Source organism: Cucurbita moschata, unplaced genomic scaffold (genome assembly GCF_002738365.1).
Source record: "Cucurbita moschata cultivar Rifu unplaced genomic scaffold, Cmos_1.0 Cmo_Scf00044, whole genome shotgun sequence".
Lineage (NCBI taxonomy): Eukaryota > Viridiplantae > Streptophyta > Magnoliopsida > Cucurbitales > Cucurbitaceae > Cucurbita > Cucurbita moschata.
The window spans coordinates 887,853-906,195 of record NW_019268560.1 but is presented as its reverse complement, the minus strand read 5'-3'; the positions used below and the strand labels follow the sequence as shown (position 1 = coordinate 906,195).

Here is an 18,343-nt window from a genome sequence, read left to right as displayed (position 1 = left end):
CAGATCGAAAAATATGAGCTTCTATTTCAATCTCTATCCCCACAAGAATTTTCATTTATTTTCGTGCCGATCAGATTCCCGTGGTCATTTTTTTTTATCTTTTATATATATATATTAAATAATTTCTATTAAAAAAATGTAAAACACTCTAATAAATTTAATAATTTTTATTTTACCAAGGAGGGAAATAAATGAATTATATTTATAATTTTATCAAAATTATTTATTTGATAATAATTATTAATATTGACCCTTTAAGTAAACTCAAAAACTTTAAATTTAAAACATACATTAAAATTTCAGGCATATATTTTTTTATAAAATACGTATTAATGAATAAAAATTAAATCAAAGAAACTTTATATAATTTTATAGTATACTATCTTATTTAATATAATTATTCCACCGTATACACGTTTGATTTCTAAAATCTAATTATACTAAATATTTATTAAATTCATTTATTTGAACATAAACATTAAATTTTATTACAAAACAAAATAAAAAAAATACATTTATTTATTTATTTTTATTAAGATTTATTCCAAAAACCTCCCATACATATGATCATACTTCTATAGGATCAATATTATATAAATAGTAAAGATCATTTTAATATTCTGTATAATTATATTTATCTTCTAATTTTTACACAACAATTGTGACATCAATTTTTATCGTTTATAGGAAAGAAAAATATAGTTTCGATCAAGGTGTTATATAACAAATTTCAAAATCTAATGTGTATTTTGTAGAAATTGTTATAATAATAATAATAATAATAATGGTTACCGCTTCTCTCTTTATTTATTTATTTATCTTTTGTCTAAATGCATAAAACTGAAATAATTTGAAGCGGATGCGCGCACCGGAAAAGATTTTGATTAAAGGAAAAAAAAAGCTCCCAGCAAGGATCGAACTCGCGGCCTTTTGCTTAGGGAGCAAACGCAATACCACTATGCTATGGAAGCAGCTATTGAAATCAATAATGGTTAGCAAAATCTGTTTTATTATTTTGAGTCGATAAATGCGTAAAACTGAAATAATTGAAGCGTATGCGCGCACCGGAAAAATTTTGATTAAAGAGTAAAAAAAATAGCTCCCAGCGAGGATCGATACCGCTATGCTATGGAAGCGGCTGTTGATATCGATAATGACTACTGATTCTCTCTTTATTTATTTACTTTTTTGTGTCATATATTTCGAAAATATTTGATAATGAAAAATGCTCCCAGCGAGGATCGAACTCGCGACCTTTCGCTTACGAAGCGAACGCAATACCACTATGCTATGGAAGCGGCTGTTGATATTAATAATGGCTACCAATTGGTCTATTTATTTATCTTTTTTTTTTTGCGTAATAAATTTCGCAAATATTTGAAAATGGAAAAAGCTCCCAGCGAGGATCGAACTCGCGACCTTTCGCTTACGAAGCGAACGCAATACCACTATGCTATGGAAGCGGCTGTTGATATTAATAATGGCTACCAATTGGTCTATTTATTTATCTTTTTTTTTTTGCGTAATAAATTTCGCAAATATTTGAAAATGGAAAAAGCTCCCAGCGAGGATCGAACTCGCGACCTTTCGCTTACGAAGCGAACGCAATGCCACTATGCTATGGAAGCGCGGCTGTTGATACTAATAATGTCTACCAATTTCCTGTTTGTTTATTTGTTCTATTTTTTGTGTGTCATAAATTTCGCAAGTATTTGATAAAGGAAGAAGCTCCCAGCGAGGATCGAACTCGCGACCTTTCGCTTACGAAGCGAACGCAATGCCACTATGCTATAAGCTCCCAGCGAGGATCGAACTCGCGACCTTTCGCTTACGAAGCGAACGCAATGCCACTATGCTATGGAAGCGCGGCTGTTGATACTAATAATGTCTACCAATTTCCTCTTTGTTTATTTGTTCTATTTTTTGTGTGTCATAAATTTCGCAAGTATTTGATAAAGGAAGAAGCTCCCAGCGAGGATCGAACTCGCGACGACTATTGATATTAGTATTGGCTACTGCTTTACTGTTCCAGAAGGTGAAGGAAGAAGAAAAAAAGGGCCGAAGACGGGGTTCAGGTTAATAAAGAAATCAGGTAACAGGGAAATAGGTAAAGCAGCGGCTAATGAATGGACTACTCGACTGGAAAGGTTCAGGAGTGAAAGAAAGAAGGTGATTGAGCTTCTCTTTCTTGACTTGATCTTTGGCTTTTACCTGTGAATTAATATTAGTTATTGTAGGAAAGCCTCTTTCTTTCCTATTCCGGGTAAGATGTTTTGTGGGTAATAAGCAATGTATATTACACAGAAACACGCAAAATTTGCCTACACAAAATCAAGCATAATTCCCATAGTCAAAAACCTGATACGGCAAGACTTAATACAGCTGTTTCCCGACTCGCCACCGGTTCGCATTACGGTCACCGAAGGAAATGCCACTACGCCTTCGGCATTGGCACTCAGTGGATGGAGCCCTACAGATTGTTCTACTTCGGATATTATGTTAACAACTACTAAAACCATCACATCCGAAGGGAAGACTAGATCTAATCGAACTCCTGGTAGGAATTCCTCAGGGCGTATTACGGGGTTTCCGAAGGAAGGTACTAGCAACTTGCTGTGTCATATGTTAACAACTACGAAAACCATCACATCAGAGTATTAACATTCACAACCTTAGTATGGAGTAAGGATGGAGCTTATTTGCTGTTATTGAGATTTGGAATAGTGAGATGTCTTTGAGTGTGAGTGTTTATAACGGCATGTAGGGTATCGTTTTATGTCTTTTGGCTCATAGAGAGTAAATGTCAATGTGCGTTATGTGAGTGTCCTTGTATTGGATGTGATTAAAAGAGGGCATTTCAGGAGTTTGTGTAAGTGTGAACGTATATGGTATTAGGGCTGTCTGATTTATGTTTAAGTTGGTGTTTAGAAAAGTGTATGTTTTCTGAAATGAGTATGTTTGGATTTTTGTGTGTAAAGGCTAGTATGAGAAAAGCTTCTATCTCTATAGGGGCACAACCCCACAATAAATGTGCCCCTATAGAGATAGAAGCTTTTCTCATACTAGCCTTTACACACAAAAACCCAAACATACTCATTTCAGAAAACATACACTTTTCTAAACACCAAATGAAACATAAATCAGACAACCCTAATACCATATACGTTCACACTTACACAAACTCGAGAAATACCCTCTAAAAATCACATCCAATACAAGGACACTAGCATTACGCATAGTATTCTACTCGTGTAGTGGGTGTATGGTCCCGTCCCGCCCATGGTGGGGTCAGCTAAGAACCAAAAAGCTTTGTGTCGAACTTCAGCAGTGATCCCATTTTTTTCATCGGGTCCGGATAGTCACAAGAGTTTCATTCATTTTGATTTGAGGATGAGGCAAGCCACTTCCTTTATAAAGCTTCCCGGAAATTGAGGGTCTACTTTCTCCCAACAGCCAGCCATCCTTGACTTTGAACGTTTCCAAAAACAATCTTTCCAGGATGCATGCCAGTTTCATACGACCAGGTGGAGTGCCCAGTTTACAGTTAAAGAAAGAAGGGACAGACAGGTTCAGCAGGATCAGTCTTGCTTGCTTCTTTCTTACATAGGTCATCCTATTTCGGTGCATGGTCAGGTTCTTAAGGTATGTGCCAGAACAGCCGTGGGTCTACCTTTTTCAGGAATTAGATGACCTACTACTGCTGCGGCAAATGCTTGTCAAAAGGCATTTGTAACTAATCGCGTGGGGCGGTGGTGAGGCTGGCTTGACTAAGAATCTCGAAAGGGCTTTACAAATGCTTGTCAAAAGGCATTTGTAACTAATCGCGTGGGGCGGTGGTGAGGCTGGCTTGACTAAGAATCTCGAAAGGGCTTTACAAATGCTTGTCAAAAGGCATTTGTAACTAATCGCGTGGGGCGGTGGTGAGGCTGGCTTGACTAAGAATCTCGAAAGGGCTTTACAAATGCTTGTCAAAAGGCATTTGTAACTAATCGCGTGGGGCGGTGGTGAGGCTGGCTTGACTAAGAATCTCGAAAGGGCTTTACAAATGCTTGTCAAAAGGCATTTGTAACTAATCGCGTGGGGCGGTGGTGAGGCTGGCTTGACTAAGAATCTCGAAAGGGCTTTACAAATGCTTGTCAAAAGGCATTTGTAACTAATCGCGTGGGGCGGTGGTGAGGCTGGCTTGACTAAGAATCTCGAAAGGGCTTTACAAATGCTTGTCAAAAGGCATTTGTAACTAATCGCGTGGGGCGGTGGTGAGGCTGGCTTGACTAAGAATCTCGAAAGGGCTTTACAAATGCTTGTCAAAAGGCATTTGTAACTAATCGCGTGGGGCGGTGGTGAGGCTGGCTTGACTAAGAATCTCGAAAGGGCTTTACAAATGCTTGTCAAAAGGCATTTGTAACTAATCGCGTGGGGCGGTGGTGAGGCTGGCTTGACTAAGAATCTCGAAAGGGCTTTACAAATGCTTGTCAAAAGGCATTTGTAACTAATCGCGTGGGGCGGTGGTGAGGCTGGCTTGACTAAGAATCTCGAAAGGGCTTTTGAAGCTTACACCTCTACAACTCGGGCTCACCGCTTCGCTCCTTTCCCTATCGTTCTCGTAGCTTTGCTCCTCTTTATTCAAAGACAGTAAACTAAGACTCACCTCCTTATTAATTAAGAATCACTACTTCAGGAAGGATCCAAGGATCAAACTCGCAACCTTTCGCTTACGAAGCGAATGCAATACCACTATGCTATGGAAGCGGCTATTGACTTGACTCAACTAAGCTTTTATTTCTTTGTATTTTTGTTTGTTTTTCTAATGCTACCAAATCAAACACACCGTTAATTAATGTTCTATTTTAAATCGTGAATATGTTATTCTATGCATAAATTAATGTTCCATTTTCTCCCATTCTTCTATTATGCTAAATAATAGGCTTATCTCATAAGTTTTAAGGCAAAAATAATTTTATTAATTAATTTTGAGTTTATTCGAAGTAGAATCAAGAAAAAATAATTATAAACTACCATCTAAATTGATTCATTTATGAAAGTTGATAGTTTATAGCTAAATTATTGATTTGAAGCTGAACAAAGTTCACGGGTATAAATGCGTTTTTTTTTTTTCCCAAAATTTTATTTGTACTGCTTCCTTCTCAATCATAAACTTAAAATGGAAAAACAATGAAAAATAAGAATCCTTTTAACTTAGAAATAAGAGTAGCAAAAATATAGGTAGGTAGCAAGTCTCACAATTGGTTAAAGCCATTATAAAGTAGTATGGTTACTGGAAGATACTTCATCGCACTTGGTCTTCTTAGTCTCTTGCTCATCATCTCTATCTCCATTTTCTTTCCCATCTACTGCATGGTCACTATTACATTCAGCTTCACATCTTTTTCTTTGAGGAACGACTTGGAAGAAAGAAGCCTTCCAATCTCTCGTTTCTATGTACCTGAGTAGAATCTCTAGGACTTGATTCACAGTAAGGACCTGGAAATGAAATTGAAAACGTCCAACATATTGTAAGAGAACAATTACTAAATTATACGAGGTCAGTTCGTGATTTTGTAAGTACGTAATCTCAAAAACCTATGCTTATAGATTTGGTTAGGACTTCTTCATCATTGTGACAGGTTGATGCCTCATCTCCCATTTGTTTTTCATTCCATTGGAGAGGGGAATGGAGCATTTCTTATAAAGATGGATAAACCTCTCCCTAGCGAATGCGTTTTAAAACTTTGACGGGGAGCCTAGAAGGAAAAACCAAAAAATGACAATATCTGCTAGCAATGGGCTTGGGCTATTACACTGTGTACACGGTGTAATATGTCTCTCCCAAAGTCACACAGGACAATACCTAAAATCATTGCCCTCTATAACATGCCCAACTCCCCATATTTATAACTAAGAGACCCCTAAAATACCATCCCACTAATATTCCCCATACATCCCTTGGTAGTACTCTCATTAATTGTTGGTTGGGATCACGAGAGATAAGCCTCTTTGCGTCAAGTTCCCACATCTTTACCATCTTTGCATCTTGTGTAAAGCGTCCGAGAATCACAACCATGTTCTTTGAAATAGTCGATTTGCTTAGTCTATTTGGATTTGTTTTTGGAGTCATTTACTATATAATTGGCACGTACCCATGATTGTTGTTTTATGATGTCCTTTGACTTGCTAGTTTTATTTTTTTCCTATTTCATGGGGTATTTGGTCAAAGAGGAATGGCAAAAGTTTCAAAGATGTTAAAAGATCTTGGGAAGAGATTTGGAATGCTGCTAGATTCAATGTCTCTTTGTGGGCTTCCATCTTTAGGGTTTTTTGTAATGATCAGCTAGGTCTTGTTTTATTTGGTTGGAGTATATGAAGCAGGCTACACTAATATAGGAGGAGAACCAATGTCGAACGCATGTCTAACATGAGTATATTATTTCATTTTTCTTATATACCCATTATATTATTTCATTTTTCTCAATAGAAGCTCAATTTCTCATAATAAAAATATAAAAATTAGAAGAAAGTAGGGAGCACACATGTATTCTAAATCTGTCATTTTATAAGTCTAGCATGAAAGAATTTAGTCTATGAAATGCGGATAACAATGATATGCATGTGAAGACCGAAATATACCTGAGAGCTAGACATCTTCAAGTAACTTCCTATTGGAAGTTTTGCTGTTTGAATTCCCTGTTCTTGTGCTTTGTTCATGGTAATCCCTTTCCATCTGTTCCGATCAACTAACCCACCAATGATATATATTTTCTTTAGATCAAGGTCATCAAGCACAGTTTCTGAGTCAGCTGTGAGATAGACCAAATTTTCCTTATGGTCCTGCAAAGCATCTATGTATGATCTATGTTCCTTCTCAATGATCCATTTGTCAAATCCTGGAAGCCTTTGCAGTTGGGTTTCCATTTCTCCATTACACCCAGTCAACCAGAGATGACCAGGAGAAGGACATCTTCCATTCACTGCATAACAATACATTATCTGCAGGTTTTTACCCAATAAAGATACTCAAAAACCTTGCAGTTTCCAGGAGATTATAGAATCATTCTTGAAAATTAACCGTGCATTAAAAATCAAAATAAAGACGACTGCATGAGGATAAAACATGCTCAGTAATTGGTCAGAAGTGTGAATCATTTGTAAATTGAAAAAAAGATATTATTTGGCAGGATCCTAACCATAACTTAATGTGAAGAAAATAAACCAGCTTTGGAATGATGTAGAATAGGGATGATTTAGTGTTTCAAAAATGTCTTAGCATGACAATTAACGTAGGAAAAGTCTACTAAGTAATACGTGTCATGCTTTGACAGTTTCTATTTCTGAATCTTGAATTATATATGAGTAAATAAGAGTATCAAAAAATGTGGCATCTTAGTCTAATCTAATTAAATAGAGCTCATCCCAGACATTAGTAGAAGTACCGAGTATTTAGGTGCAATATAAAGTCATTGTCTCCCAATAGGAATCTTGTATAATCATATGATTCAATTCAAAGCTAAATTTAAACCTACAAACTAATGATTTTATTAAACACGTGGAAAGTTAAATTTTGAAAAGAGCGACTCCTATGATGCATTCCCCTGTTCTTCTTCATCTTCTTCATTATCTTGTCCCCCCTCTCCAATGGTTCTCTATGGTTTTGAGTTTCGAGAGGGTGGGATTAGTCAAGCATTTGATTGATTTAAGATCGTGGTGGCCAGTAGGTATGGAGAGTGCTATCCAAGGCTTGAATGAGAAAACAATGGTTCTTGTCACTCTCAATCAACCAGGTATCCGTATAGTTGTTGAGTTATTGTTCCAAAGCTACCGCTATAGATTCAGTACAATCTAATTCCAAATTATTCTAAGAATTTCGAGTAATGATTATTTTGTTGAGTGGAGAATATATCTGACAGGATGCTTCAGCATGAATTCTTAAAAAATGATGGCAATGGAAAAATACACTCTTGATTCTTGTAGGAGGGGGAGGGAAGGTTGGGAGCCCTTCCATTATATCATAAAGGGTTACCCAAGGAAAGCAGTGTAGACAGCAAGTTCTACAAACCAGGTCATTTGGTTCAATTAGAGGAAGTGAAGGAAAATCACAATACCAATAGAGGGGTACATATCAAAAATCTCACACGTGAATCTCCTTCAGCTGGAAAAATGTGACATTACTAGACCAGGGGATAAGTCGACATCAAGGATGTATAACACCTACCCAAAGATCACGTTTTCAAATCTACAGTTGAGCTTACAAAGGAAAGTTCTTTATGTGAGCAAATTCTGGGTCTTGGAGCGAGAGCAGACTTTCTTTAAAAAAATATATCAAGGATGAGTAATATTCACTCATAAAATTCATTAATTTTTTTTTTGGAGAATTCAGTTTTGGGGAAAAGAGACTCAAACCTCATTTTCATCATTTGTAAGGCTTGAAGAAAACAAAGGTGAAACAAGGTTAAGAAGTTGTAATAGTGTAAATTATACCTATTGCTTTCTCTTGGTGTAAATTATACCCTCTTCGGCACATAGTTTGCCTTCTTTTGTAATTACGTCTTATCAATGACATGAAGAAATTGTTGTTTGTATATATATATAAATTCTAATGTTGGAAATGAAGGATAAGGATCCCATGGTAGAAGCTCAAACTACTCCTCCTTGTGGGAGATGGATTGAAAGAACAATACTGCCTACATACTAGTCATTAAAATATCCAACTAATTTCTAATATAGATCATTTTTATTGTCTCTTTCTATTGCATTTAATAGATAAGTAGACTCCACTAAACTTTTTTGAGCCACTAAAAATACACCATAATAGAAAGGCAGTAGGGTATCCTACCGTCAGCAGCTGGTGTGTAGGCAAGCCAAGTATTTTTCAAATCAAAATATGCAATATCCCACATGATAGATGTTACATAGACACCTTTCATTCATTGTCAAAATGTGTGGGAAATTTATCCAACACTAAGGAAATTTTGCGGGAGCTTCCCTAGGTGGAATGCATATTTAAGGATAAAAGAAATTAACCAACTGAAATCATCACCACGTTAAAAGATTGGAGATGAGCTAATGCGTATAAGTTTCAAAGAAGTAACAGACTAAAACATGCTCCAAGAGCTTTCGTGTAGTATTGTTGGTATTTATTTCTTAAAGAAAGCTTTCAGGAAATATCATTATGAGCATAACCTTTCCACAAAACCTGGAGATGGAGGCAATGAACTCATTGTTTGTTAGTACGTAGATGATCTTACTAATACTAGAAATGATGTGATCTTGAAGTATGTATTATTTCCTTGGTATTGAAATATTACAAACAGCCACAGGCTTTTTCTTTTCCTCCCAAATAGTACAAAAAAATCTTTACAGTTTCAAAGGTTTGTTGCAAGAAATTTTAAATGCTTTTCAAACAAAGTACAATCCTATGCATACTCGAACTGAGTCTGGCTTGGAACTAAATCAAGACCGTGAAGGAAAGAAGAAAGAAGGTGAACGACACACTTTATAACCAAATGGTGGGTAGTTTGATGCACTTAACTGCAACAGAAGAGATTTAGGGAGAATCCAATGTAGCTGCATCTTTTTTGGATACTGAAAGGATCTTTTGCTACTTGCAAGAAACCAAAGATGATCAATTGTTCTACAAAAGTGGGAAAGAAAAATAAAGAAAAGGTAGAGAGGCACTTCAAGTCATGCGTTTGTGTTGACTCAGGCGGCATTTGATTGTCTTCCAAGAAACAATCAATCGTCACTTGATCAACTACTAAAACTAGATTTGAGTCTGCCAAGGCTTTCCTTCTCAAACTATTTGGCTTAGAAAACCTCCCAAATTTATGGTATTCCTAGTGTTGGATGATGGAAGTCCCACATCGACTAATTTAGGGTGTGATCATGGGTTTATAAGTGAGGAATACTACCTCCATTGGTATGAGGCCTTTTGGGGAAGCCCAAAGCAAAGCCATGAGAGCTTATGCTCAAAGTGGACAATATCATACCATTGTGGAGAGTCGTGTTCGTCTAACACCTAGAATACATTCCATTTCAGTTCTTAAGGGACCTCAGAGAAGAAGCCCTTCATCTCAAATGTATGGTCTTCTAAGAAACAATCAATTTCATTTCTAAGATGCTCTACATTCCATCTACTAGAAACATTTACCAAACCTCTAAAATATAAGAAAACAATCCAGTATTCGCACCACCACAAATAATAGTTAATCAACCAAATGAAGTGAGTAACAAGAGAACAAACCTGCTGAACAAGACTGTGAATCTCCGAGGGGGTCATGAGGTCAGAAAATTCAAGGTCGATGACAATCTTCTGACCACAATCTTTAGCCCTGTTGAGCCGCTCAATCTTCTTCTCCTTCTCCTCCGACCTCTTCCCCATCCTCTCCTTCCTCAGGCTTTTCCTAGACTCGATCAGCTTGGCTCTCTCCTCCTCCGTAACACTCGCCAGTGTCTCCTCCCATTCCTTCCGTTTGCGCTCAATATCTTTCTTCTTCTGCTCTTTTTCCTGAGCTTTCTTCTCCGCTTTCTTCGCTTCGTAACGCTGTTGTTTCAGTAGCTTCTTCCTTGCATTCTTGGAGAGGGGGGGCTCTGGAGGATTGCAGCCGGAAGGGGAACAAGGAGGATCCATTTTGGCGCTCTGGTCCTCTTCTCTAGCCTCCATTTTTGGTTTCGAAGTACTCAGTACACTAGGTTAACTGTAATTTTGCCTCAAATGTTGAAGAAAAGACCGGTTATTGTAAAAATGACTCTCTTTATGTGAAATTACTTTTTTACCCTTATTATCATACAAATTGATATTTAACTCAAAACAATAAATTTTTATTGTTTGAGAGTTATTTTGTTGATTTTTATTTTTTATTTTTTATTTTTGGTTAATGGGTGTGAAATTAAAAAAAATATATTTGAATCCCGATCAATTTCAGTGAGATTAGATGAATTTCGACCAAAATTTCAGCCAAAACTCATGAATCTCGACCAATTTTTTATAACCTTATTTTTAGGTTGGTCTGAATTGGACCGAATAAAAAATGCTAACTCGCGAACCGGCCATAAATTTTCAATTTTTAAAAAATTTAATCTAACCCAAATCGTAATGAATGTAATTCAACTCAACCCAACTTTTATAGTTTGGTCGGATGATATGAGTTAATTAGATTAGCTCTTAGAAGTTTGTGCATATAAATTAGAGGTCGATAAGGATAAACAACCAAGCTATTAACAATAAAAAAAACCAACCATATAACAGCTTCCATTAAGTTGAGTCTGCTGGTTATTTATAGCTTAGTCCGTTATACATAGTAAAATGATATAAGGTAAATTGTTATAAATGGTAAATAGGTAGGTAGAGTAAAAATCTATATCCCATAGTTATATACAATAGATGGTTATATCTAGTAAACCTATAGTAAGCTAAACCATATATATATAATCAGAGCTTTGAAAATGTACTTTTTATATTCTATAATCCTCTTACTATACATACTTAAGTCATCAATACAAATCATTTAGCCAAAGTTCTTCTTGCATTTTCTCTATTCTATTCTTTGTGTTCATCTAGATCGAGTGTGTGCATTGTTGGGCGATCCTAACACTTTCCACAGTTAACCACTCTATCTAACTCTTAACCTATATTTACTATCGTTGTTGGTTAAGTAACCCTAGTTAGCAAAACTATAGTTAGTAAAAGAACTAGAGTTAAGAATTTGAAAAGGAAATTTGGTAGACAAGTGCTTAACTAAATCCATCGAAGTGCTTTAAATGTGCAATTTTTTCATGTTCTTGCTACCACTATTATGTGCCTAGATTCAACAATAGTACATTGCATACAAAAATAATAAGACACCGAGATATAAATGTTAAGAATATTAAACGCTTCGTATTTTATCTAAAAATATGATATGAATCACGACCAAAGAATTTCCATACCTCAAGGTCCAATTACAAGCACGAGAGCCAAGAAGCTATAACAAACCTTATACAGTTATATTCAAGCAAGGGTGAGCTCATCAAAGGAAATTCTAGAAGACGTTGGAGACCTCCCTTCTATGTTGTGCGAAATTGAGATTTAAAAAAGAGATGAATTAAATGCAGTTTAAGTTGCATTTAATGAACTCCGTTGAATTTATGAAACTAGTCCAAAGATGACTAATAAGCACATTTTAGCACTATTTAATTATAATTTAACTATTTGTTTGTCATATTTAAGCTAGTTTTAAATATAGGAGTTAAGATTATAGGTTACCATATTCCACCATTAACTACCCATTTTAGTATGAACGTTATGAGTATTTCTCATTTACTAGTCCATTTAATTTGGGAGTTATGTATCACATAGGTTAAGGTTGTAAAGGCTATATGAACCCTTCTTTCTAGACATCAGTTTTTGGAATTAAGAATAAAATTTCTATATAAAGCCTTATTTTCTTTGATTAGACATCAAATTTTGGAATTAAGAATAAAATTTCTATATTAACTTTGTATAAAATTTCTATATTAGCTTTGTTGAGAGCTAAATTTTTCTTTGCAAATTCTTGTGCTTAGAATGCATGCTAGAGTCATTCAAGTTGTATTGATCAAACCTCTTGTGAAATGATTCGAATCACGAGAAACGAGTTTTCTTTACTCTTAATCTTGATTATCAAGATAATCCGTTACATATTTTTTCTTGGGTTGATTTCCATATCAAAATACCACTTAAAAAAATTAAAAAAAATGTTCTTACCCTAATTTTTGTAGGTATTTTTTTTTTACCCTCACTGTTATAGTTAGTACCATATTTAAAATAATACCCCTGAAAAATCTTAAAATAGCATTATTATCCTTTTTATTTTAAAAAATTCAAAAAATAAAAAAATAAAAAAAATGTTTACTGTTAATAGGGATAAAAATTATCTTAACTTTTTTTTTTTTTTTTTTTTTTTTTTTTTTTAAGTTTAAAAATTTCGTTATATATTTTAATTTTTTTTTTAAAAAAAAAACATTATACGAAAGGGGATCTTTTCCGTTGGGCCAGTTCTGGATTCCACTTTGTCTACAAATTTCCGCCATTATAATACCCTGAAAAGCTTCCCAAAGCTTCCAATTCCATTTCAATGGCGATTTCCCATGCCCTTCTTTCACCATTCTCTCTTCCCGACATACCCTCTTCCCCAATTCACTCGCCATTCAGAACCCACTTCCAACCACACTGCACCCTCCGCAGATTCGGCAACTTTCTCGACCTTAAACCCGAGTCCAAACCCCAGCCCCTCAAGTTCGATCTTCCCCTGTTTCATCCCTACTCCGATCGCCCCCGCCGCTTCGACGTGGTGGTCGTTGGCGCCGGCCCCGCCGGCCTCCGCCTCGCTGAGCAGCTCTCCGCCTACGGAATCAAGGTCTGCTGCGTTGACCCTTCCCCGCTTTCTCCTTGGCCCAATAACTACGGCGTTTGGGTGGATGAGTTTCAGGCTCTGGGTTTCCAGGATTGCTTCCACAAGACTTGGCCCATGGCTTCCGTGTATTTAAATGACGAGAAAGTCAAGTTTCTGGATCGCCCCTACGCTCAGGTGCTTACCCTTCAACCCGATGATTTTAGCTTAATTTTGTCTCACTTATATTTTCGTATAAGCTCTCGACATTGTTTTGAGCTGGAGTTTCCTTCTCGTGACCATTTCCTAAATTGGCGGACCCCTTCCCAACAATCATTTTTTGAAATAAAGCACATTACAGAGTGGAGCCCTCGGACAGTCTCCACTAAATCAAGGTTCAGAGTCCTCGAACAAATTACACTCTTTATTGAGCCTCCCCTGAGGCCTATGGAATCCTCGAATAGCCTCCCTTTAATCGAGGCTCAATTCCTTTTTTGGAGTTCTCTATGGAGCCCTCGAACAGTCTCCCCTTAATTGAGGTTCGACTCCTTCTTTAGAGTCTCGAACAAAGTACACCCTTTGTTGAGCCTCCCCTGAAGCCTATGGAGCCCACGAATAGCCTCCCCTTAATCGAGGTTTGACTCCTTCGCTGGAGTCCTTGAACAAAAGGCCTATGGAGCCCTCGAACAGTCTCCCTCTAACCGAGGCTCGACTCCTCCTTTCGAGTCCTCGAGGCTCGACTACTTCTCTACTGTCCTTGAACAAAGTACACCCTTTGTTGAGCCGCTCTGGAGGCCTATAGAGTTCTCAAATAGCCTCTTCTTAATCAAGGATCAACTTCTTAGAGTCTTCGAGCAAAGTACACCCTTTCTTAAAGACTTGAGGATTCTATTGACATGGCTAAAAGGGCATGACTCAGATACCATATTAGGAATCACGACCCTCCACTATGGCATAATATTGTCTACTTTGAACCTAAGCTCTCGTGACTTTGCATTGAGCTTCCAAAATGCTTCCCACCCATGTAAATGGAATGATTACTCATTCCCTAAATTATCCTCCACAATATATACCCTTTTATTCATTGGTTTTGAACGCAGGTGAGCAGGAAGAAACTTAAGATGAAATTAATGGAGGAATGCGCAACAAAAGGAGTAAAGTTCCATAAGGCCAAAGTGTGGGAAATTAAGCATCAAGAATTCGAATCATCAGTGGCTTGCGACGATGGAACTGAAATCAAAGCAAATTTGGTGATCGACACAAGTGGGTTCGCAAGCAGATTCACAGAGTATTCAAATTCGAAGCCAAGAAACTGCGGCTTTCAAATCGCCCATGGAATTCTAGCAGAAGTCGAACAGCACCCATTCGATCTAAACAAGATGGTTCTAATGGATTGGAGAGACACCCATTTAGGGAACGAGCCATACCTGAGACAAGACAACAAAAAATCCCCAACATTCCTCTACGCAATGCCATTCGATTCCAATCTAATCTTCCTGGAAGAGACCTCCCTCGTCGGCCGCCCAGCGCTGCCGTACGCGGTGGTGAAGAGGAGAATGGCAGCCAGACTGCGGCACTTGGGGATAAAGGTGAAGAGAATCTTAGAAGAGGAGAAGTGCGTGATTCCGATGGGGGGTTCTCTACCGAAGATGCCTCAGGCAGTGGTGGCGGCAGGTGGGGTGGCAGGGATGGTGCATCCGGCAAGTGGGTACTCGGTGGTTTTGGGAATGGCAGCGGCGCCAGGGGTTGCGAGAAGGGCCGCGGAGGGGCTAGGCAGCGGCGGGAGGATGATCAGAGGCAGGGCGCTGCAGGGGAGGGTTTGGGAAGGGGTGTGGCCGGCGGAGAGGAGACGTGTGAGGGAGTTTTATTGCTTTGGGATGGAGACGTTGGTGCGGCTTGATTTGGAAGGGTTGAGGAGGTTTTTTGATGCGTTTTTTGATTTGGAAGGGTTTTATTGGGAGGGCTTCTTGTCTTCAAGGTTGTCTATTAGGGAGTTGGGTATGTTGGGATTGTTACTCTTTGGACATGCCTCTCCTATGTCTAAGCTTGATATTCTAACTAAATGCCCTCTTCCTCTTGCTAAAATGATGGCTAATCTTGCCCTCCAAGCTTTGTGATCAATGAATATGTCACCTTCTTTCATCAAATTGTTTTCGAGAACCTTTAGAATTAGTCTCCTCTGTGGATCCCGACCTAAAAACGAGAAGCTCTTGTGTGACTATTTTAGTCGCGGGTGCACAGGAGCGCGAAGGCGAAGGCGAAGGCGAAACAAAAATTGAACGCACTGATTTATCTTCCTTCATGTCGTAGTCTTAGCTTTTCGATGGGTCTTGCATTAGATACATACAACATTCTTTCTGCATTGGCTCTTATTCATTTTTATTTGGGATGTTCATTTGACTTGATGATCCGACTAATCTAGACTACCCAACCAAAACAATAAAATAAAAGTTTGGTTGGATTATATATATATATATATATATCCCCAACCATCGTGGGATATCCCCCCCTTTGGGACCCACAATCCATCCCCTTTGGAACCTTGCGTTCTTGCTGTCACTCATTTATTTCTCCAATTGATATGGGATCGCCACCAAATCCACCCCTTTGGAGCCCAATGTTCTTATTGGCACACCGCCTCGTATCTATCACCCTTCGAGGAACAACGAGAAGGCTGGCACACTGTCTGATGTCTAGCTCTAATACCATTTGTAACGCCCCATATCCACCGCCATAGTCATCTTTGTGGCTTTTAAAATTCATCTGTTAGGGAAAAGTTTTCATACTCGTGTTTTGTTCTCTTCCCAACCAATGTGGGACATCACACAATAATTTGTAATCAATGTAGCGTTAGGTTGTCGCAGGTAAATATTTGATATTTAAACTTCCTGAGATTTTAGTTATTAATATAATTTTTATCACGAATAAGTATAATTTTTAATTAAATTGTGTTGGGCAGTAAAATCTATTTGGGTTAATCAAATCGTCAACTCAACTAACCCAAAAGTTCGAATTGTTCCAAAATATTTTTCTAACCCACCCCAACACGTGAATACCCCAAACATTTATGGCGAATGAATGTTCGAGTGATCGGAGATCAGTAAATGATTTTCATCTAAAACTCGACCGTCTTTGTTTAAAGGTCGAGGGCACTAATGATATTTTATCATTTAAAGATACTCTAAAGAACATTTTCAATAATTTAATTCACGGTTGATTCACTGTTTTATTGTAAATTATTATTGGTCGATAAAATTATTTACTCGAGAACAACGTGATTTTTAAATTTAAGAAAAACAGCCCAAGAAAAAAAAAAGTAATTGATTTTTTTTAAGTAATTAATAAAATGAAAAAACAAGTTAATAACTTAATGAAACAAAATAAAATAATGAAAGTCTCTCCTTTGAAAATATATATATTTATATTAAGGTGCTAGCTGGAGAATATAATGAAATGAACATGTTTAAAATTAATTGTAAAATGTAGGTCAATTTTCTAAACTTCAAAACTATTTGGGCCAGAAGTGTAATTTTTCAAGAACAAAGGAAAAAAAAAAAAGAAAAAAAAAATCCTAATGCGGGAAGAAAATTAGGACACACGCAAGCCTAGTCGAAGGGAGAACTCTCGCCGTCGTTGTTCTGAAGTATTGTGCAAGTTTTTTTTGTCTCTTCCTTCCGAATTTCATCTCAATTTCGGTTTCCTCTTTACATTTGTTCTTCGAGAGTTGATATTTGCTTGCAAGATTTTGGGAATTGATTGAAATAATCCTATTGTGATCGATGAGGCCGATACGGCTGCCGGAGCCACCGAGCCCTACCATGGTTAAGGCAGATATATTTGAAGGCGGGGTTTATGGCGTTATTAGGCGGGCGATTGTCATCGGTAATGGGTCTTCCGGTTCTGAGAATCAGTGTATCGGTTTGGTTCAGGCGCTTGGCCTGGCTGACAAGCATGTGCTCTATGTAAGTTCTGCGAATTCATCTTTTTCGAGGGTTGGAAGTGGTCTAATTGTTTTGGTAATTGAAGTTATTGAAGTTAACTGTTTAATTGAAGCTCTATGTATTGCTTGTGGAATGCGTCGTTTTTTTTTTGTTGTTGTTAAGTGCACTGCGTTACTTTGCATATGGGACTGGTTGTTATGTTAATCTAATAGTAAGAAACAACTTCTGTATTTCCAGGTTTCATATCCGTAGTAAATCCTAAAATTAGAACTGCTCATCACCTTTTTTTTCAGTATTTGAAGGCTTGTATAGTGAAATCCCGAGACTAACAATTCTTATCTTATATGTGTTCCCCTCAAATGCAGCGGGTTACGAGGCCTAGAGGAGGAATAAATGAATGGCTCCACTGGCTTCCCGTTTCTCTTCACAAACGATTAGATTATATCATGATCCAGATAGGTGTTTACACTCGGATTTTGTTGCGATCCAAAAGGACAAAACTTGTGCCTCTATCTTCAGAAAATGGTGGAAGCATGGGCTTGTCCTGCATTTTAGAAGCTGACTTGAAGCATATTGTATCGATGGCTAAGGAGACTTATGAAAAGTAAATTCGTTTCCGGAATATTTTTATGGGAAATTTGATTATTGGACTTGATTTATGATGTGTGCTTGTATTATTTCCAGGGATGGACCGTTGTTGGTGGTTGCATCTGGTAGGGATACCATAACTATTGCAAGTTCCATCAGACGCATGGCAAAAGAGAATGTTTTTGTGGTGCAAGTATGATAACTATCTTTCTTTGTTCTATTTCATATGTTACTTGTATTTGGCTAAGGGATATGTTTGATGACCATTATGGAAGTTTAAAAGTTCTTTCACAAGCTACTTCTTTTTGCAATTCTATCGAGTATTTAGTTGGAGAGGAGAAACAGGGTTTCTAGAGGAGTCCTGGAAGGAGGTTTGGAGTTTGACACGTTTCAATTGCTGCCTTTGGATGTTTTTGACTAATACCTTTCATAATTATCCTTCCCCCCCCCCCCCCCCCCCCCCCCCCCCCCCCC

The 18,343-nt window shown here is 37.4% G+C and overlaps 3 protein-coding genes and 5 non-coding genes across 8 annotated transcripts in view; 2 read left to right on the top strand and 6 right to left on the bottom strand.

The window, feature by feature from the left end:
- Window positions 1-899: 899 nt before the first annotated feature.
- Window positions 900-971, bottom strand: TRNAR-CCU. Its single transcript has one exon. It is a non-coding gene; the product is annotated as a tRNA-Arg (tRNA).
- A 255-nt stretch (window positions 972-1,226) lies between these two features.
- TRNAT-CGU lies at window positions 1,227-1,298 on the bottom strand. Its single transcript has one exon. It is a non-coding gene; the product is annotated as a tRNA-Thr (tRNA).
- Window positions 1,299-1,391: 93 nt separating this feature from the next.
- Window positions 1,392-1,463, bottom strand: TRNAT-CGU. The gene has a single exon. It is a non-coding gene; the product is annotated as a tRNA-Thr (tRNA).
- A 93-nt stretch (window positions 1,464-1,556) lies between these two features.
- TRNAT-CGU lies at window positions 1,557-1,628 on the bottom strand. Its single transcript has one exon. It is a non-coding gene; the product is annotated as a tRNA-Thr (tRNA).
- A 165-nt stretch (window positions 1,629-1,793) lies between these two features.
- TRNAT-CGU lies at window positions 1,794-1,865 on the bottom strand. Its single transcript has one exon. It is a non-coding gene; the product is annotated as a tRNA-Thr (tRNA).
- A 3,302-nt stretch (window positions 1,866-5,167) lies between these two features.
- On the bottom strand, window positions 5,168-10,695 carry LOC111434383 (tRNA (guanine(9)-N1)-methyltransferase). Its single transcript, XM_023071847.1, has 3 exons — window positions 10,235-10,695; window positions 6,625-6,984; window positions 5,168-5,481 (listed from the first exon to the last, which is right to left on the bottom strand). Exons 1-3 carry the CDS (start codon window positions 10,652-10,654, stop codon window positions 5,257-5,259), a joined length of 1,005 nt encoding a protein of 334 aa, XP_022927615.1. The 5' UTR covers window positions 10,655-10,695; the 3' UTR covers window positions 5,168-5,256.
- A 2,278-nt stretch (window positions 10,696-12,973) lies between these two features.
- On the top strand, window positions 12,974-15,726 carry LOC111434203 (capsanthin/capsorubin synthase, chromoplastic-like). The gene is made up of 2 exons (XM_023071582.1): window positions 12,974-13,538; window positions 14,441-15,726. The coding sequence occupies exons 1-2, from the start codon at window positions 13,086-13,088 to the stop codon at window positions 15,455-15,457; spliced, it is 1,470 nt and encodes a 489-aa protein (XP_022927350.1). The 5' UTR covers window positions 12,974-13,085; the 3' UTR covers window positions 15,458-15,726.
- A 1,180-nt stretch (window positions 15,727-16,906) lies between these two features.
- Window positions 16,907-18,343, top strand: part of LOC111434204 (mitochondrial fission protein ELM1) — a 20,715-nt gene continuing 19,278 nt past the window's right edge. The window contains exons 1-3 of the mRNA XM_023071584.1: window positions 16,907-17,302; window positions 17,647-17,885; window positions 17,966-18,062. Of these exons, the coding sequence (XP_022927352.1) occupies window positions 17,120-17,302; window positions 17,647-17,885; window positions 17,966-18,062 (519 nt within the window). The 5' untranslated portion in view covers window positions 16,907-17,119. The remainder of the gene's footprint in view (window positions 17,303-17,646; window positions 17,886-17,965; window positions 18,063-18,343) is intronic.